The following is a 22,422-nucleotide window of genomic DNA, read 5'->3' as shown; positions in this document are numbered from 1 at the left end:
AAGAGATTAATGAAACCTTGCTTAAAGGAGATAGAAAAGGAAAACTGGGCACGACGTTACAATTTTCTCCTTTACGCTTTCTCAACTTAACCGCTGAACTACTTTGCAAAAGGATTCTTTTCGTCTAAAAACTGCTACATAGTATTGTAACTCGCAATATTTTGTGATAAAATCGTATACGTAATGAGGTTGAATACTCATAAGTTAGCACGACAATGGCTCTAGATCCAGTTTCCTCAATAGCGCAGGATATACGGTGAATTTAGTGAATAATACATGTTGTACGTGCTCTGTATACAACATTCAGAATAGGATCATAGCACACATAGTAACTTAGAAACGGATCATCCACATATTGCCCTAACCTAACCAAACCAAACGACTATGATAATATTGACTAGGCAATACTGCCACAAGGCTGACTGCGCGTTGCAGTAAATAAATCTATATTACAGAGACAACATTCTCTTTATCCTAATAATGGTTCAATACAATTCGTAGCAGTGATCACGAGACGATGAAGCGAGTTGATCACCTCATCTATTTTGTTAAACGTGTAGTCAATATGTGTGCTACGATCTTATTCGGCAATGTTGGTGTTAGTTGTGTGGCGACGTGCGATATCGTCGCGTATGAGACGGCAGCGACGCTCTCAGCGCGCCGCGACGTGATTCTGTTCAACGATGGCGATGATGGAGGCGCGTATTTTAACCTGTATTTATGTAAACATGTATGCACGTGGAAGGTTAATGACGCGTTTAATGAAAATCCCTGACGTCGTTAACAGTTAACCGGGAAATGGAGTGTGTAATGCATTTAAAGCGAGCTCTTAACGATTTTATTTTAATTCTTAATTATTATCTCCGAATACGATTATCATCACAGTATGCTCTCTCGAAGTATACTTTCAAATGACAATTCTTTAAATATATTTTAGTAATTGTAATTACACGTTTTCGTAAAATCCTAAACTGTGTATAATTAAAAAAAAAACCTGTTATACGCGAGCAATATCTAAAGAGAAGAGCAAAAAGCTGTCATATCCAAAAGATAAAGTAGCTTGAAAATCTTCTCAAAATCTCGTTACCGTACTTGAGTATTGCAAACTACATTTATATGCGCGAGCTCCAAAACTGAGTGTCAAGTGTTATGCAGAGTCACGTCGCGTCGTCGTGCCGTCCCCGCGCCGCGCCCGAGCCGCGCCCGCGCCGTGTCGCCTCGTGCACGGAGAACGATCACACGTGCGCTTAGATATCACTGTTTCTTTAAACTTGTTACTACCGCTTGTGAACGTACGAGCTGCCAGCATTGTAGCACAACAATCACATGTTTATATTTATTTCTGTACTTCCGCACTAGAATAAACATTGTTGTACGACTTACAAAGAGCATTAGATCAACTAGACTTGTTTCTGGAACAAACTGGTTTATTTTTCCAGAATAAAATAAAACTATGCAACAGCATTCAGATCAATAGTACAGTCGTTATTACCACTGCGTCAAATGCAAATAGTTTACCAATCGTATTGGAATTAGTTGGAATTTTGAATATATTAATAACAGAGTGGAGTTAAATCCCCGTAATATGGCGTTATCTGCTCACTGCAGCGTTAGAGATAATATTGCTATTTTATTGGTTTGAGTGCAGCGGCATGGTATTTAATGAACATGTACAACATTCCGGAATCTATACGGTAACGTTCAATTAATTTTGATCATCGTATATTAATAAAAAAGATAAAATACTGAATTACTAATCAGAGCGTATACGACATTTATTACACCAACATTAGCTACGAATATACTTCACTATTTTCAAGGTATTTTGCAATTCAATGCGTGTGCGTGTACAGGTTGCAAAATATAAACTAACAGAAATAGCCGAGTTATATGACCGGAGATCAATTAACAGAAACGCGATAACTACAAATTGATAAAAATAACAAACATTGAATGCAATTTTATTGAAAATCGAGTTATAACTCAAAAACATGTACCTATAGTTATTCATTATGGCAAACAACTATAATATATATTGCTATTATTTCCCCTTTCTATGACTGCTGACTGTAAACAAACCTTTATATTTACTTAGTACAAGCTTTTACTTTACTCAGACTTTTGACTTTACTCCGTTAGTAGAAGCCATTGTATATTTATTTAACCAAAAGACACCAACATTATTGAGTAATAAAACAACATCTGTTAAGTACACCCAGTGTGTGTGTGTGTGTGTGTGTCTGTATGTTTGCGTGTGTCGTGACGTAGAGTGATGACGTCATAAAGCGCGTGGCACGACGGCACACATTACGTAATGGCACACAAAGTGCACGATACGTCTCACAATACACCGTTTTGTTTTTACTGGCGGCCGCTTCATTTCACTCGTGTGTGTGCTTAAAACCAGTATTACAGTGGCGACAGACTTGCTTTTATACGAGCCACAAATTCGTAGGCTCTACTTTATTTTGTGGGTATTTATGTAGTTTATGCAAACTTTCTCAGATTACAACTGGATTTTTGCCTATAAACTTCAACGAACATTTTCAGAAACGCTAATTCAAAAATGCTTATTTCACTAACGATATTATTTATACCGATGAGAGTGTAATTAGTCTCTTAAATTCATAAAAGAGAATTTCTAATACTTTCAATTTATGGACCCTAGACTTATACGCGAACCTTTTTCAACAAATATCACAGAAAAGTATTCCTTAACATTTCTCTCACGATTCTGAAAGTCTTAACCCTATATTATTATCAAAATGAAGAGAAACGGTTATATTTTAACAAGTTAATTTTCATATCCCAAAATCCCTTCGCAAGCAAAGTTACAAAAATGTTGAGCCTCTCAACAAAGTACCGAAACTCTGAGATAAGTTTGACCGCTACAATAAAATGTATAATAATAAACAAGAAAAACAGCATAAGGCTTTTAAGAGTGCTACACTATGTTGTTTACGCGCTTCAACCGGGGGCCGCTTTATCTGGACAGGGGTATCAAAGCGAGGGGCCGCAAATAGCCTGCGGAACTACCTACCATACACTTGTACATATGTACAGGAAACCACAGATAAGGGGACGAGTGGAGGCTTGTAAGGTAATTTTGCGTTGCTATAGCAGCTCCGTAGCGGTTTCGTAGCGGTTGCGTAGCACGTGTAGCAACAGCGTAGCGCGTTGTGGTAATGGATAAATGTGGTATTAATTAAGACATACTGCTTTTGTTCACGTAATTAACGTAAGAATTCGTGTATAAGTTCACTTTCATAACGCACAAGGTAAACCCATGAAGGTATTGCCAACACTTCATGTATGTATGCTGTCGCTCTTCACTTATAATGTCATTTCATTTTGAATTTGGCATCGTTTATGATTCAGAATTGTATTATAATATCCCATTTGCAATTGTCAAATGACACTACGTATATAATATGAGCCGAGTAGACGTTGGCCTTGCCATTTCATTTTATGCTATTCGCGTACATTTTCCGCTCGCGTATTCAGACTAAAACTGCATTCTAAGGCAGAATGCAGTTATCCAGTTTTATCAGCTGTCATCGGAAAAATTGGAATAGGAAATTGGGAAGAATACGAGTTCAAGAATAACATTGTAGATTTATATCATATCTACAGTTACTTATATTCATGCAAACATTTGCATTACATATCGTCGGATAGATCGTTGACAAATATCGTTTATAAATCAAAACTAATGCTATAAAATTTGAAAGTTTATTTGACAATTTTATTAAACTTTCACAGCTGTACTCATAAACCAGTTTTAATTAAATGATCATGAAAATAGTTAAATATCGGTAATCAAAAATCGAAAAAAATCTGTTTTGGGAAAATTCTAACTAAATAAAGATGGTGAGTGACGTCTTTCAGCCCTTTATTCTACACTCATAGTAATTTGCAAATGTCATCCAAGATTGGCAAGATTGCTTACATTTTCATTAAGTATTTGCCGGCGTGCCTACAGATATAGCGTCGCGGCGAGTCGTCCGTTATCACCGCGCGGTTTAACTGGACGTGTATTAATGACGCACAGACCTTCACGTTTCTTACTATTTAGGTCTCCAGGTCGACGCGGTGATTACGTCACCAGTGAGGCGGGTGCGTGCTCTTATTTGTACAAATACAAAAAGAAAAAGGTTTATGGCTTACATTGCTGATATGGGACTTTGAAATCTAAAAGTCTTTACCCAGCTACGTTTATAAATACCCTTTTTTAAAGTAATACAGAGGTTTAAGCTTAAGATATACTTTTTACGAAAAGCGATATTTATTTAAAAGAATATCTGATTCTATCGCACACAATGCGACAGAGACAAATGGTTTTAAATCTTTAGTTCGAATAAAGAATACTTCGTAAAATTCATATTTCAATGAAGCGTGACTATTGTTATGATTTACCGTAGTGTCAGTGTATTCACAGCGAGTCCACGAGCATTTATCACGCTCTGGCTCGTAGTGTTAGTAATCTGACGCGTGTCATGGCCCGAGCTCTCCCGAGTCGCGCCGAGCCGCGCCGAGCCACGCAGCGCCGCGACGCGAGACAGCCATAAATAATAATAAAACCGCTCATGTGATTTAACGTCAGCGAGAACTATTATTAAAAGACATTGTTTATTTTAGTACTGTTTTGATAGAACATAATATATTTTCGACGTAAATATTGAAATAATTAACCAGAAATACAAGTTTATCTCACAAATCAGAACAAATGAGCTAGATTTGACATGTTTATGTTGTTGTCGAATAGTTTTTAAATAACGAGGGGAAAACATTGCCGCTCCCTTACGAGGACATTTTGTTCTAGCATCCCCCTTTCGTAAAAAACATGCTAATTTTATACATTTTACATTTTTTTATGATTTGTTTTTGGACCTTTTACCGCCCTCTACGAAAAGCTCCAGTGCCCACTCAAGGTGATATGAAAAGTATCTAAGAAAAATCTAAACAGTGTCTCGGGTGCGACCAATGTATTTTCACTTTTAAAAGTGAACAACCTTCTATGCCTTTAAAGACCTATATATTTGTGATACTTCTTTTATGATCTTTAAGTACAATCTTCAACAGATCCTTTGAATATAAGCACGCTTACATTTACTGAAAAAATCGAAATGATATCGCAAAAAGCGCGTCTATTGAAGCCTCTACAGACATTATCATAACAATTATGATTCCCAGTGAAACGTGACTTTTTACATGCAGATAACATCTGCTCAGATTATGTTGTTGTAATCTGGGAATCTGTGTTGATGTTCCAATTTTATTTTGTTGCGGCATAAGATTATGGTTGAATGGTTATTTTTTATTCTTTCATTTTTTAGACGTTGTTGAGCGCTTATTTTTATTTTGCAAATACTTTTTAAAGAATGTCGTTTTAAAACTTGATACATATGGTACAAAATACAGACAAGTTTGATGGTAGTACTTGTTTGAATACACTAGTATCTATGAGGCTAGATTATATTTGTATCAAATTGTAGCACTTTTTACACTAAATATTGATAAATTTTGTTCACTCGCTAATATGCCTCAGAGTATATTAAATAAGTTGAAATATGCGCGGCATTTCTTCCGGTGTTCGTCGGCATTCTTCTCAACAGTCCGACATACTTGTGTAATGAAATACTTTACTTGCTTCGTGAGAGTTTGTGACTTAGCAGCTTAGGTATCTACGTAATGATTGAGTGTGCCAGTTATTTTAGTTATTAAACTGTAGAGTAAAAAGATTTTGAAACACGGTATAGGCACATCTGTGCCAGGTTAACGTCTATTTTGCTAAGACAAACACATATATATTTTTTATCAGAAATTTAACATGCACACGCATAGTATCTACACTGGCACATGCGTGGAAAATGATAAATGCGTAAAAAAAATACTACTGAAGGTCTGGTTTCAAACGAATCATGAATGATCATTAAGAAAATTCTGATGTGACTACATCAAGGTGAGAAAAACGCAGTAAAAACGCTTACAGTAAAAAATGAATTTCATACAAAATGTACAGTTACACGTGTTTTCAATCACGAAGAACAATGCAATCGTTGGTTCATTGATCGAACAGAAATATCAAATGAAATGTAATAACATTTCACTTTGAAGCGATATTAAAATTGGACACGCTTAAAACATACACGCGCTTTAAACATTTTATTTTCAATCAAGCCTTTTATTATAGAGATGGATTGCATTTTATTAAAATTCGAGTAGAATACAACTCGTGTTCGCGCCGTTCATATTGAGGTTGTATGAAAACGTTGTTTTATATAATACTAGCTGACCCGCGCAACTTCGCTTGCATCCAATAAGAGAGAATGGGTGAAATTTTTCCCCGTTTTTGTAACATTAATTACTGGTACTCTGCTCCTTTTGATCGTAGCGTGATGATATATAGCCTATGTCCTTTCTCGGGTATCAAAATATCTCCATACCAAAATTCATGCAAATTGGTTCAGTAGTTTAGGCGTGATTGAGTAGCAGACAGACAGACAGAGTTACTTTCGCATTTATAATATTAGTATGGATGTGTATGGGTACATAGGTACAAAGACGTGGAGACGCTAAAACAAGATTATTAGAATTTACTTTTTAAGATTGCGTGGTCTAAATAGCAGTGCGACTGTTGATTATGAGGTCTCGGATTTGATCCTGGGGTCGGGCTGTAGCAGTTTTTTTATAATTACTATTGAACACGTACATAATGTCACGCCTATTATACCCAAGTCTTAGGTAGAGGTGTATAAAATACATTCAGGTTTTGCCATTAACAATATCAGTTCCTTGTTATAGCCTATTGCCATTTCAACCTGTAAAATTTTACATTTCAATATAGTCGCCCGGCATCGTGCCCGGTAAGTAGAAATAAGCTCGCCCCCTAAATCATGGGAGATGACAGAAATAACATTACAGTTTTTATGAGCCAGGCTTCACTTATAATTTTGTTAATTAAATATTATTTCATGCGGCAAGCACGCGAAATAGTTCGCACTCCACTATTTTACAAAAGTATAAATTGAATGAACAAACGTTCCCACTAATTGCAGTATAAATCGTAGATAAATAGAATTAAATGTTGTTTGTGTACATCGCCTCGGTTTATTAAATGTATTGCTCCGATGCTCCGGTGCAGCGGTACAGCGGTGCAGCGGGCCGCTGTCGCCTTATATTTATGTATGTTTACACTGTGCTAATGTTTATTGCTATTTATTTATTATACCGGAATTGTAACCGTTTAAACTAGTTAGTAGCTAATGACTAGTTCATAGTTATTTTTTAAGTTTTGACTATAGACTATCAACCACGGGATTTCAGGGTCCAAGTTATACTTTTATAAGAAAATATATTTTCTAGTTCCTGTGACAAAATTGTGCTACCAGCACTAATTTTGCTGTAAGTGTCAATTTGGATTTAAGGGGGATACATTTCGTAGTCACTTTTTTACTGTTGTAGTAAAGGTTTATCACCGGTAATATGTTCGTCTTGAACATTGCGTCTCCAGACAACTAGGTAAGACTTTAATTCTGTTACAAAGTAAACACCTATAACTAAATAAATTGTTTAAAGCAGGAAACTAAACTTACTCTTTAGAACATTTTATTTACTCATTTAGTAGAACGAGGCTTAAGAGAAAATTTAAAGGAAAATTGTAATCCGGGCCGGGATTAGGCGGTCAGTGGCGGCGCTCGGCGGAATGAGCGAAATGAAGCAAGTTGCGCTTAAGAGCTGACTCAAGTATGTGTGTGATGTGATCTCCTGAAGGAAATGAAAAACTGTAAGCCGCTTACATCCTATACCATACTTGTATACTGTCACTATCTTCATCAGTGGTGCTCAACATTTAGCTTCGCTTGCTAGCTTTATTCAAACCCGTACAGTTAAATTGAGAACTGTAGGTTAAAAAAGAATTTCATAATAACACCAATATTTATTGTTTGTCTTAGTATTTAAACAGGTACTTGTCAAATTAGTTTAAAACATTAAAACTGAATAATAATAAAATAAGTAACATCACTATCTATAATCTTATGAAAATCTATCCACTATGAGTTTTTGTCATAGCCCTAAGTGGTCCAAGACAGTTAGGTTGAGAGCCACAGACGGCTTTAATATATTAAAGATAAGAGTGTCGCGAGCATTAGCAGCTGAACGAGGAAGCTCATAATGCAATAAGATTACACTTTTCTCTTCTTCTTAGTACTTTTGCAGCGAAAATCTTATATGTCTTGAATCTAGACGTTAACTATATCATACTGTTTTCAACAGAAGCTTATGAGTCTATTATCCGACTGCAGGTCGAATGTAGAGACACCCAAATTTTTGTTTCCACATTAAACTGTATTTGATTTGGTATGATTCGTTGTTTGTTAAAGGCGTCGCGACACAAGATTTATTCAGGTACAAGGCCTTTAAAATATATTTATTAATTCTGTGAAAAATGATGCTAAGAAAAACTGCCTACTTATAGATGTCTAGGTATGTGTGTGAATAGTTATTACCTTGAACGAGTTCCCTCTTGCGGTCCTCTAGTGCGAATATTTCCTGGCTGGTGGGGGAGGTCCGCTCCTCCTCCTCGCGCGGGCCCTCTCTCTGTAACACCACACATCAACTATTCCATTTGACAAATAATACTCTTTCTAACCCTAAAGCCACGCTCGTGCGAGTCTTGCGTCTCCAGTGAGTAAGAAATAAAATGGTAATCATAATCATGTTCGATAAGATAACAAATGATTTTAGTCTATAAGGAGCTTTTTATCTAATTTTTTCAACTGCGCAGGAGTTTCGAGTGAAAATATAGTTAGGTAAGACTGACTACGGATCCGAATCTGAGGATTCTGCGAAAAGCAAAAATTCACATCTAAGCGCAATCAACAATAAGATTTAATAAGTAGTTACGTATTCGCTTGCAAGCAAGCTACCGCCTACCACGGTCGCCTTAACACGACTTTTGCCTTAGCGTGGCTTCCTCCGTCACCGAATTTTTCTCCAGCGTAATGTACAAACAGTGTTTCTAAGAAATCGTCCTGTGTCTGTCGTTCTGAGAAATCGCGTTGCTTTTGTAAGTAAAACACGTTATTTCTCAAGAGTATAGACAATTACGGCTTGGCATTTTACTACGATAGAACTAGCTGATGTCTGAGAATTCCGTGCGCTTGTTATTTCAAATCTCGCAGGGTTTTATAAAGAGTAATGAGAACACACGCGGCGCTACTATTTCGTATAAATGTTCGTGTATTAATAGCCATCACTCATTTAATTGTGTAAAGGAATTTCTTTGAATTATTTTGTACTTCATATTGAACTATAATTTTTAATCTTGGGTAGCGTAATATTATTTTATTAATATTTAAGACAAGAAAGCAGAAAATGTTTGTTCGTGACAGCTGCCGTGGGACTACTCACCAACATTTAATTGTATAAGAAATTTGATTTCGAGGTTACATTTTTGCACTATTTCGTGTAACAAAATAAGGCTGTTTTATAGTACCACAACAATGCGAACGTAAAATTTTAATATCATTCCAATTTCGCTACTTTAATATTATTCAAAAAGTGCAAGCAATTACGAAACTGTCAAGCAGTTTAAAATTTTAGTGCTTGTTCACGTTGGAACTCGCGGGCGCGGTGGCGGGCGCGGTCGCGGGGACGTGGCGATTTGTGTTCACGTTGGCCGCCAGGCGGGCGTTTGGCTCAAACTGGCTCAAACTGGTTGATCTTACTTGACATCGCGCCCGCCACCGCTAGTTCGACGTGAACACACACGAACATCTTCACTTGTTTGATATTGGCGCGAGCGCGCCACGCGGGCCGCGCGCGACGCCGCTAGCTCGCCCGCGACTTAGACCGCGCGAACGGTTTGTACGTGAACACTTCGGTACATCGCCATATGTTTGATATTTCGCGACCGCGCCCGCCACCGCGCCCGCGAGTCAACGTGAATGAGCACTTAAAGTGTTGTGTCGTGTGGTCGGGGCACGCAGCGGCGCTCAACCGGCGGCCCGCTGCGTAAAGTTAAATTACTTCAAGTTACAGCGGGCCGCGCGCCGCGCCGGGCGGCAGGAACTCATAATTAGTACACACCTACTGCTTACTAATTACCAAACAACTTGTAACGACTTCCAACTCGATATGTTTTAGATACACTAAGTTTTTAGTAAATAAGTTTGATTTTAATTGCAAATTGCGATGTCAAGTAGTCTAGCAAACTTTGTTTCCGTATATAAGAACTTTTATATGCACATTAACTGCAGGAATCTAACATATGGGACGCCAGAAGTGAAAGGGCCAAAAAAAAAAACTGTCCAACTCAGTAAACGAAGACAAGACTTTGATCCGCTACTTTTGTATCACTGAGGTACTAAACTAGAGCACTATAAAGAACTGCAATACTTATGGGTATATGAGTGAAACTTGTCCATATAAAGTAGAGCTAGTAGTAGTACAGTGACTAGTGAGTCAGTGTTAGTGGTCAATATCTCTTCATTAGGCGCTCGGCGGCGCGGCGCGGGCGGGCGCGGCGCGGGCGGGCGCGGGGTGCGGGCAGCACAGCGATGAATTATTTACCAACACATACATATGAATGCGCTCCCGCACATTGTTCCTATAACCACTACTACTAGAAGTCACTTAGAAAGTCAATGTGAAACTAGTCGAGTCAATGTGAAACTAGTCAGAAGTGTGCTGCGGGATACGCGTAAGTTCAAGAAAATCTCCTAATTAATTGAACAATTTATGAAAATATTATAGCGGTTTATCTGGTACAGTCAGTTTTAATATATTTATGGAAATAAAGCTATCTTTTTTCTTAGTTACTTCACATATTCCTAAAGGTTAAGAAACAAGAATCCCTTTCAAGCTTGCAGAAGTTATTGATTAAATCTTAGTACACAAAGTCTGAACAACTTGTTACTGAAAATTTCATGTCATAATGATAAAATAAACGTTGGAATATCTACCACCAAATTCTAATCCTAGAATTGAAACCGCAACCAAACCACGAAATCAGCAAACGCAATTTCGTCATCAAGTAATTGTTTCATCGCGCACCAAGTAATTTGAATCACGATATCATTTTAACTGAGCAATAACAAATCATGACAGTACCATTAATCGTATATAAAACTTCAATAACACATTACGAGTCAATCACAATCTCATAGAACATAACTGATTGAGTGCCGAGCTCCAGCTGGGGTATGGGGGGTCTCAGCTAATAATAAAACACGTACAATGTGAAACCTCAGAGGAGCATTAACTGGAACGATCAGAAATCAAGCTCAATAATGACGTAGTTTTATGGTCCGTCGTATTAAAGGCATTAGGAACGAAATAGTAAGCAATAACTCGCAGGCACACACATTACTTTGTACAGTGGACGTATGATATAAGGCTTGCGCTCTACTAGTGGTTTATATGGTATTAACATACCTAAGCGATGAAAAAGATACAGCATAATGGTAAAAGTCACTCACTTTCGATTCTTTTCTAAAATTTCTAACTCAAAATTATGATAATGTGCGGTTTCGTGTCTGCACGTTACTATAGCATAACTATACATTTTATAGCAATACCACTCACATAAGATAATACGATGTAAAAAGAGTGTAAGATCGTCAAAAATCTATTATTGAAAAATAATAAGATTCTAAAAACTGTATTATAAGCTCATGTTTAAGCAAAATATTAATGTTTAAAAAGGGAATATGCCTACAAAATTTGACTAACAACTAACAGTCCATCAAACCCCAAGCTTTTGTTAAGTCCAGTTAATTCGCATCTCTCGAAAATTTTCGGTGGAAAGCGAGGCTAAAAAATGCGTACATTTCGGTTTTCCCAAAGCCGCAGTGAGTGAACGTGCCGGCGATGTAATCTGTTGCATGAGCGCGGCGCAAACAACGCCACCGCGCGTTTTTTGTTCACGCACTACGATACCAGTAATGTAATGTAAACTATCACATAAATCCTTCAAGATACACAGTGATATATACGTGACTGTCACACCGTGTGTCAGCTGAGATTGTTTCTCAATATGTGTACACAAGTTCGTGTAAAATTTGATTTCATTTTTTATTGTTCGGGGAGAAAAAGCTAGTTTACCAAAACATTGGTATACGGTATGTGTTTTAAAATTATCGTTAAAATGACCATATAATTCGCAAAACTATGCAACGCTCCCTATATCCTAGGAACAAAATACGGTACCGAAGGGATGAGGCACTTAAGAGTTGACAAAAAATAAGGCTTATTCTGAAATGACGGCTTAAAAAGGGAGTGAACACATTGTGGAGACTCCAAAGAGCCCTCCGACTTTTATAAATGAATTTTATTTTTATATTTTTTCTAATCTTGTCAAATTAAAATTCAAAGCGCAGCTCGTCAATTTGCACGAGCTCTCTCTGTCTCTCTCTCTCCACGCAGCGACAATGTTCACGTTTTAAAAAACAACCAGCGTCTCTTAAATGTAATTTATTGTAATACTACTAAGTGTCGTTTCAAACTCGAAGCATGAGTTATTGCGAACGCGAGTTAGTCACATAATTTATGATGAACTAATAATAAATCAAAACTGAATGACAATAAACTAGCTGACCTTTGAAGTTTAGTCCCCGATTTGTAAATTTTAGTTTAATGCCATTCTCATGTATTGAGTTTAATCAATGTTTTCTTTAACATTTCTTCAAGATATGATATATTAGCTGTAGTTGCGTGAAACAGTAAATAATATCACAGATTTCATCATTCTCACAATCTTATAAATGTGTTTATATTAGTAGGGTATAGTATAAAAACACTCTTCGATTAAAAAGTAATAATTTGGTTTGGTTAAAAACCGTCTAATAGTATACATCAATAAACAAATTACCCTTCGTAGAAGAGGTAATTCAAGAACTATGCGAAAATATATATTATCGAGTTCCTCTAGTAGCGGTTTAGTCTACTTTTTATGTATGAGCTATTATTCATTAGAAACTGTATGCGAGACGGACTACAGTTTCACAAAAAATACTGCTATGTTAATAGAAAAGAGGTTCAAATAAATAACAACACGGCCAATTTTGTACCAACTCTTTCATCCATACTAATATGTAGGTATTAGAATAATAATGTAACTTTGTACATTATTATCTAGCTAAGCGGTAAAATGCAATACTAAAATAAAAAATGATTGGTGGTAAATAGGTAGAAAGTTTCGCACTTTAAGAAAATGCTAATCTGTAAAGTCACGTACAAAGTTAATGTTTAATATTTGTACTGCGTCGTTGCACAGCAATGCGATAATTGGAAAACTTAAATGAAGATCGTAAGTTGCACGTCTCTGAAGTTCTCAACATTGAGTCACATTGAGGCGGGTCACTGATGAACAAGTTTCACTAATTGAAATGTGTTTGAGTTGATAATCTCATTTGGCTAAAATGTTGATCGGCCCTGGCGACGATAATCTCTTAACGCAGCGGTAAGTTGAATAAGCACTCCTCACTACGACATGTCATTTCAAACGGATTACTTTACTGCGCAAACATTTTGCAGTACATTGCCGTATTTCGGAGATTGATTTATAGGAAGCGTGGAGGAAGCGCATTGAATTCGAATTATCGGATAATGTCCGGCGTCGTATAGAGCACATGGTAGCAGCGGCAGTGTTCGGGAGCGTTAATCCTAATCCCGGGAGCGCGCGACACGCAGCGTTACAAATCGTCTGCTAGGCCCTCGTACCACGATCAGTAATAGTCCCGCGTACCACACACCAATCTGTTGTCGTATAGAACTCACTCAAGCGTGAACTGAACGTACGGTTACCAACAGAAGACGTATTAATAAATTTCTATGTCTTAAATGCAATAGTTTATTATTTAATCAGCATCTTATATTGACAAAAAGCGTCGTATTTCCTTAATGACTTATTAAAAAAAATAATTATTGTTGCACTTGACACACACCTATGAAATTTATTTTTAGTTGCTGTAATGACTAATTTAGTGAACTAAAATAAAAGAAAAAAAGTATTTGAACACTAACAATTTCTTTTTGGTAAATTAAGATATGTTGTGGCAAAATTTAAAACGTTTGCGTTGATAATTTCCTCTCCGACAGTACAATGTAGATGTAGAAATAAACACGATTGCGGAAGGTAGCGGCACACCTGTTGTTAGTTTTTAATTAACCCTCGTTTAAAGAGGCTCCGGCAAACTGAGAGTGCATGTGTTCGTTACTGAGTTCAGAGTTGAAACTGTACGGGGTTATAGCAATAACGACACATATGGTCATGTCACGTACAATATACACGAGAAAATTAACTCATAAAATGTATGAAGTTGTTTTGTTTCCTTCATTCTTTAGTCTTTCTCTCATTACATAAAAGGGACAGAATATTTTAGCAGTAACTTAACAATGTTATAGTGCCTTTAAGAATAAAAGCTAGAAGCGAAAAGTGTATCGTTATGTAACAAACTTTCCTCGAGACTTCCGTTGAAGAGAAAGATTTTCCGCGATCTCGTGCTATAAACTACTTCATTTTATGCAGATATAATGTGGCTGTTTATCTATGTCATTACTTTTTAAATGCGTTCAGCAGTTTTTGAGTAAACCAGTTAAAAATAGATGAAGTTTACATAAAATTAAACAACATACGGTTAGAATCATCTACACATGTGTTACATTAAGAAGGCTATTGTGGGTTCAACTTTAAAACAAAAGTTTCATAACAAGTTTGTTTAGTATTTTGTAAAAGGTTTCGCAGAAACATTCGGGAAATTCTCTCAATTAGGATGTTGTAGGTATTTTTGTAGGAGCGACCGCTTAAAGGGAAACGCCACGGATAAAGATTAAACTAGATAGCACAAGTTGACTTAAAACCGAACGTACCACTAATGACGTTAAAAAGTAGTTTTAACGCATCGTAATTGATGAAAGCGAAAAACTGTCTCATGGGAAATAGCTTCACACGACATATAGGAAGATTATTGTTTCTATCCCATTTCTCGAAGATTGCTACATAGTACGCGAGTAAGATAGGTCGTTTTGCAAATGCGTTCGTCGTATTTTGTTACAATCTACACCTACTAATATTATAAAGCTGAAGAGTTTGTTTGTTTGTTTGTTTGAACGCGCTAATCTCGGGAACTACTATATCATCACGCTACGACCAATAGGAGCAGAGTACCAGTGAAAAATGTTACAAAAACGGAGAAAATTATGATTCTCTTATATGACGCAAGCGAAGTTGCGCGGGTCAGCTAGTATAAAATAAACGAGTAGAGTAGGAAAGTAAGAGCCCGCTATGTTTTTAGGTGTACGGTATCTAGCTTTCTCGATATCCATGTGTGTGGCAGTGAGTTGGAGAGCGTCCTTCACCGGGACAGTTTACTCGATGAAGTGCTTCCACATTGTTTATACGATGTATTGTAACAATTGGTTTGTTTTCCTTTCTCAATGGACCTCGCTACATTCGCTGTGTTTTTCTTTATAAAAATATAACATTGGATCTGAATAACATTGGAGAACTCGAGTGCTTTACGTAACGAAAGGTTTTTGGCACAGTCGGGTATTGTTTTTCGTGGACAGTGGACAGAGTGTATTAAAACGTTTGTGTTCTATTAGATCGCAGTATTTAGTTATTTTAGTCCCAAATAAGTCTCTATAAATATAGCAGGCTTATTTTTCGATCAACAGGGTGTTACCACACCAATGATTGACGGTAGAATTAGTTAGTAATTCGATAAAAAGTTTGTCAATCAATCGTAAATCAATGCCATCGATTGAAGGTAGCGGTGATAATAGCCTTATGTTTTTACAAATTGCCGCATAATAAATTTTAACTCAACATTTCTTTGTTCGTATAACTACACTAGCGTTGAAATAATGCATTAATTTTAACTGTATAACGGGACATGACCTCATAATCTCTCGTTGTAAATGACCTTTGGTTCCGTATACGTTCCATTCCGTAAACTCGGTTTGTTATAGCAACTATAACAATAAATGTCAGGAACAGTAGTTATACAAACTGCGTGAATGCTCAAGTTATGCACTTAATATCAAAACTTGGTTTGCGTCTTGCAGTGAAGAGATACCAACACATGTTTTAATTAAGTGAATATGGTTATGGCAAGTTGTGGTCATTGGTCGGTTAAAGATAAAAGCATTAGTGCACACATTCTATAAATGGAATTAGTACTTTGGCTGAGCGTATCTGTGATTTGGACGGCACGGTTGAAAGTAGGTCCCACCTAGTGATTGTCAATTAGGCTAACAGTTATTGAGGTTTTAGGAACTGGACTGCTTTTATTGTTTTGACGGTAGATGCGACTGCTGATTATGAGGTCACAGGTTTGATCCTTAATATCACTCGGGGAAATGCTATTGGTCCATAATAGTTATCATCAGATGAACAAACGTAATCCTTCAAAATAAAGTCAAGGAAAACGTCCAGCCCGATGACACATTGACCCCCTCCCCTCCTCCCCATCTGCCCCCCACCTCTGGCGTCGGTCCCCATAATATATCTCATGTGACGATGTGCCCGCACTTTTTGTTCCCGTGTAATTGGGCACACAAATAACACTGAACGAGGTATCAAAGGAACGTTGTGAGAGCCTTGTGATGAATAGGCTATTTATTTATTGGCTGTGAGAAAGAGATAGATATATCTGAAGGCATTGATTCGGGAAAAAAGAAAAGCCCTGTCATACAATTTTGTGCAGTGTTTTGCTTACGGTAATAGTTATATGATGCAGTCTAATGTACCTGGGTTTATGGACCTAGGTCTAAGCTTTTGGGATACTAAATGTGACTCTAAAAAGAATATCTAAAGAAAATCTATGAATAAGCGTCATTAACCTATCTGCTAAAATTTACAGCAAGTGTATAAAAAAACAACTGCAAAATCATATAATAAGCTAAACAACACGTATTAAGATGTTATGAACCCGGGGCTAAAAGCAACAGTCATATAAACAAAGGTAACTGAAGGAAGAGTCCTCCGCGGTGGCGTCGTGAGTGTATTATGATGAATCGCCAGTAATGCGTTACGTGTGGCCATCAATCTATCGCTCCGATCATTGTGAGAGAGACGTGACGGATCATATACTTATAATGTTTGATGTATTTACTGTTTGTTTGTTGATATCAGTGTTTTTGTTTATATTACTGAGTGCAAGTTGCAAAGTTGGTAAATGTTATCTCAAATGTGATTGTTGTGATATCAAAAAATGTTGACGAATAATAACTTAGCTCATACGAACAAACCCAAACATAAAAATGTCCAATCTCCCTAATTGAGTGGTTTAAAAAAAATAGAAGTTTTTTATGCATGTCTGTGTCCACTTCGAACAAATATTTTGTCACAATGTCACCCGACATGATATATGACACTTTGTTTCCTAATCACTTAACCAACAAAGAGAATATGAAATAAATCACCTAAACCATAGAGTTGTACTATCTGACATCAAACAATTCATTTCACGGAGAACTAATTCAGAAATGGATAAGGAATTGATTCATTTGCTACGAGTTCCTGGGCTACGATAATCTCGTAGCACTCGTAGCATCATAGCCGATCTTCGTAGCACATCGACTCGTCCGCCGCGAGGCTACGAGCTATATTAATTACTTAGATAAAGGTGGGGGCAGACACTCTCCATTTGCAAAGTTTCAGTTTAATGGAGTGAATAATAGCACTGAGACCACTCAATTAATACGACTTGTAGTTTCTGAATGTTTGTGTTATCTGTGTTTCTACTTAATTGTAGCTATTTCCACAGTGCTGACGTGCCAAGTTCTATTTAATATACTGATGGACGAACAAAAGTCGATGTATTTCTGCGATCAAAATAGTGAATATTTAAAGAAAAATTCTGATGAATAGACAAGACATGCATTATGCTTGAGTCTATGTATGCAGAAACGAGTAATGAGTGGAAGAGTGGCGTAGGGTGAATACATACGACGAGTAGCGTCTAAAAATATTAGTACTGGAAACAACATTACACGGGCATCGTAACGTCCTAGGTACACTAACTAATCCAGGTTTTTCAGACCTGAGCCGGGTGCTCCGACACGATAAGCCTTTGATAAATGCTAAGTTATTCTTCCACCCGAACCCTTAAAACATTCTTGAAACAATATTTATTTTTTCGTCACAACTCGTTTCGCTTGAAATCCGATCAAAGCCGATTTAAAACCGTTCGTAATAAGAGACAGAACCTATAAAAACACTATTATTTTAAAAGGGAAAAAAGGTTATTTAAATTGAACGAGGAAGAAATAAAACGCTTTGATTATGAAGACAGTTGTGAAAAGTAAGATGGCTCTCGTTCAAGTACGTCGAGAAGATATCTGCGATAACATTTGCAGATATTCTCCCGATCTAAAGAACCGTTTACAACAAACATGTTTAATATTACTTGTACGATTACTAGTTTGAGCGTGACTAAAAAACAAACACCCAGAGATCCAATCTCTTGCATTGATAATATTTTTTTTATTTACAAACTCCTACAATATATTTAATATTGTAAGTTTAAGTTTAAGTTTGTAAATATAAAAATAATACACACTCGTACATATTCATTGGATATTTGCGTTGATAAACTGTTTTCGTGTAAAATCGTCTTAAATGTGAAATCCTCGCGCTCGTAAGCGAAGTGGAGAAATGGAAGAAACAAAGTGTCGCACGAACATACCGCGGGCATTTCATTGTGAAAATGCTCTTGAACTGACGCTAACAGAATGGGTCTTACATACATACTATATTTACTAAAACAGTGCAGTATTATTAAACATTTTTTTTTACCCTTTGGAATATTTTTGATTATATCATTCAAAACGAACACAATTCTTATTCTGGCCATAGAAATAATTAAAATATAGATTTATTTTTTATTGTTTGCACACACACGCAAACTAAGAAGGCGTATAATATTCTGTGTATATTCACGATAAGTGGATTTCTCAAAATGCGCCTTTTACCACTTTAGTTGCGAACTGCGAACTGTCATAGTTTCCGAGACGTCTCATGTCTCAGTGTACAGTTACTAGTCGGTGAGTGGCGGCAAGTTTTGTGTGTCACTGAACTTACGAGTAAGTGAAGTGAACAACTCCGTCGAGAACTGACTTCACACTTTTGTTGTACGATTTGGGGATACTTGTATATCCATACTTCCATACTTAATGTTATACGCGTGAAAGTTTTTCCATGTCTTACGCTTTCATTCCTAAACCAGTGAACTGATTTTGATTAAATTTAATATGAAAATTGTTAAAAGCTTACGATCTAAATTTAAAAGGGGCTACTTCTTGGAAATTCGAATAAAATAGAGCCGACCAAGAAACGTAACTTAAACTAAAAGATCCACTTAAATTATATTTTCAGATTTTTCACTGAATCCTTTATAGATATCTATTCAGTGGTTTAACCGTGAGATCGTAACATATAAACAACGAAAGCCTCTCGTATCTATAATAAAAGTGTAGAAGTATGGATTAATAAGCTAAAGTACATAAAAGTGTAGTTTATGAACAAAGTAATACATGTTATAACGTCAGCGGCGTCGTAAAGCACCTGCTTGTACTAGAGGTAGTATATAATAGCGCGTACATTCTGTGGAGCTCCTCACCTCGCCGCGCGGCTCACGGTATATTAATATTTAAAGCCGCTCATGTTTTACGCATTAACCTTTCATTTACGACATACATAATATATTTACCAAGAATATTACGTTTATAGTTCAATAGCCGGCTTTGTTTTAAAATATCGTAAAAAATTGTATTACGCGGAAGCCTTTTTATTTAGGTCATGGATAATTTTCTGGGAATTTGCGTTTTAGTTAAAAATAACAGTGTTTTCGGACGTTCCATATTGATCGCAGTTTCATTTTTGTTTTTGTATGTAGGGAAACCCATTGCCTGATGAAAAACAATTGGTTTTTACACTAAAATCTATTAAACTCTCAAAACTAATAATTTTTGAGTGTAATTTTGTCATTCTGGCTGGATCATATAAGGCAGTGTCGAAAATGATCATAATAAAATATCTTTTAATAATACACAAAATGAATACAAAGGCATATAATTCCTGGATCTAATTAAACAAACTTATAATGAACACCAAGACAATTAAAACTGTAGTCTTAAGAAATGCAAGTAGTATAAGATAATTAAAACCGAGCTGAAAGAATGTAAACGGCGAAGTAATGCGACACGACCGCAGTACTGCGCTACACTGCACTTGCAGCGAGTTTCTGAACTGCAGTGGCGTTACACATTAGAGCAGTTGATGTGAACTCTCAAACAGAAGCGAGAATATTACTAAAATAATTATATTAACAAAATGTATAAGTGGTGGTCTTTAGTCTCTGCCTACCCCTGTGGTAAGCAGGCGTGATTTTATGCAAGTATATATGCATGTATTTACACTTAATATTTAAATATTTGCCCAAAACATTTCTTTCAGTTTTAAGTCATCTTATAATAAGCTTTTACAAGTAAGTTTTGAACTCTCGATCATAACGGTGTCGGATACATAGACATCTACTTAAGTGCCCTCACAATAAACGTGGGTGGTGAGCACCGCTTTCACCCATGATCAAGAAATATAGATCACTGGTTCAATTAAATTTTGAGGTCGTCGAAGTATTAGTACATTATATTTATAGAACACCCACTCAATGGGTCTCCTTATTTCATACGGCTTCAGTGATCACGTTTCAGTTTCAAACAAAATGTAAGTACGAAATAAAAAACAAAAAGGAACATGTTGATAAGTACTATAATGCTTTATAGCTCGAAATTCTGTCACAATCGCATTCTCTAATAAATATTGTCCTCAATATAGAACTAGTTGCTCGGATATCGTGTCGATACTTCGTACCTCCTGTAGCCGACCGAGCGCCGACCGAGGAGCGACCGCGTTGGCGACCAACTTGTATGGAAATAGATTAACTTGTTACAAGTTCACTTGTACAGTGTGTTTACACGTGAAACTACACGTTAAATATACTTGGATTTAGTTCAGTGTTTGTTCGCGTTACATTTTAAGTAGTTTACTTATGAAAGTAAGAAGTTTGGGAAGATAGATATAGAGCGGTGTTTCAACACATTTCAGGTAAGTACGTGAAATAGGACCACGTGTCGTGTGTATGTTTTTCATAAGTTTCTGAAAGTGGTTATTTTTACATTAAGTATCAACAGCTCTGTTTTAAAACTCTAGTTATCATTTGGGGACAGTAAGTAGCACAGATCCTTGCCTCATTGAGTATGCATACAAATGCAACAAAACAGATACGACATCTATTCACAAAACAAACGAGGAAAAACACGTTTACCGCAAAAGATCTATATCTCGCACTATTTGCGTAATAGGAAAGTTTCATTCCCTTACAATTTGCAACACCCTGCAGTTGAAGTCTCGACAATTGTAAACAATTTTCTTTTCACAAGCGTCCTCTACTAATTCCCTTTTATCCTGGGACTCGTGAAGGAGGGAAGCGGAAATTTACTTTTTTCCAACTCCTCCCATTAAGAACTGATTAAATTCGTTTTTGTTGCTGTTTCGGGCACACTCCGGCACACTCCGGCACACTCCACCACACTCCGGCACACGCCGACCTCCTCATGTGAAAAGTACGTAATTGCTTTTGTTTTTAGCGAAAGCCTTTTTGTTTTATAAAGGGGAGAAGAATTTAAGATTTAAATTACATGTTTGGTTATACGCGGCCTCCTTTGACACGGGTTACCTGCCAAATTACAAGGTGAAGGTGAACGCGCTAGTACAGCGAACACATGACGCTCGAGTACTTAATATATATGAAGACTCTTGAACATCATTCCCATATTAAGCGAACATTTGGAATAAGCACGTTGAGTGCTTGTCATTTGGACGAAGCTAATACAAGCTTAATAGTTTAAGACGCGATCATCTTAGTGGTGATCACAATTGTTGTGTCTGTATTACTAGGAATCACATTATTTTATAACAATTCTATATAAGTACACAGATTAAATACCTAAAAGTATTTCGTTTATCGATCAGCAAGAAATAGTCTAAGACCGTAAACCTCATTTATCTACCCGTACAACAACATTAGTAATAAACTAGCTACTTCCACAAAAGGCGGGTCAGCATGAATAAATATCCAGTGTCAATAAATAGCACAACAAAAGAAAGCGCCGCTACCCGCTCATAAATCAGCCTGTATCTCCAATAAGTGCCCATTACCAGCTTATCAGCGCAAATCCTTTTAAATAGCCGCCCCCTGCGTACCACCCGCGAACACCCCGCTACCACCCCGCGTGCACCCCGTGGTCATACAACCTCAAACATTATCACCATATAATAAAGTATAAAAAAGTCCCAACTTTTAACGGCCCTGTTACATCGTAAAGCGATTATTTAAAGTTAAACGGGCATTT

General features: G+C 36.7%; 1 protein-coding gene across 1 annotated transcript in view; it reads right to left on the bottom strand.

Annotated features, from left to right (window-relative positions):
- The window catches only part of LOC142977675 (uncharacterized), a 166,997-nt gene that overhangs the window by 60,550 nt on the left and 84,025 nt on the right, over nt 1–22,422 (bottom strand). Inside the window, exon 22 of the mRNA XM_076121748.1 lies at nt 8,511–8,601. Within this exon, the coding sequence (XP_075977863.1) occupies nt 8,511–8,601 (91 nt within the window). The remainder of the gene's footprint in view (nt 1–8,510; nt 8,602–22,422) is intronic.

The sequence above is a fragment of the Anticarsia gemmatalis genome, chromosome 13 (assembly GCF_050436995.1).
Source record: "Anticarsia gemmatalis isolate Benzon Research Colony breed Stoneville strain chromosome 13, ilAntGemm2 primary, whole genome shotgun sequence".
NCBI classification, from domain to species: Eukaryota; Metazoa; Arthropoda; class Insecta; order Lepidoptera; family Erebidae; genus Anticarsia; species Anticarsia gemmatalis.
Note: the sequence above shows the minus strand (reverse complement) of the source record. Positions and strands in the feature narration are given on the sequence as shown.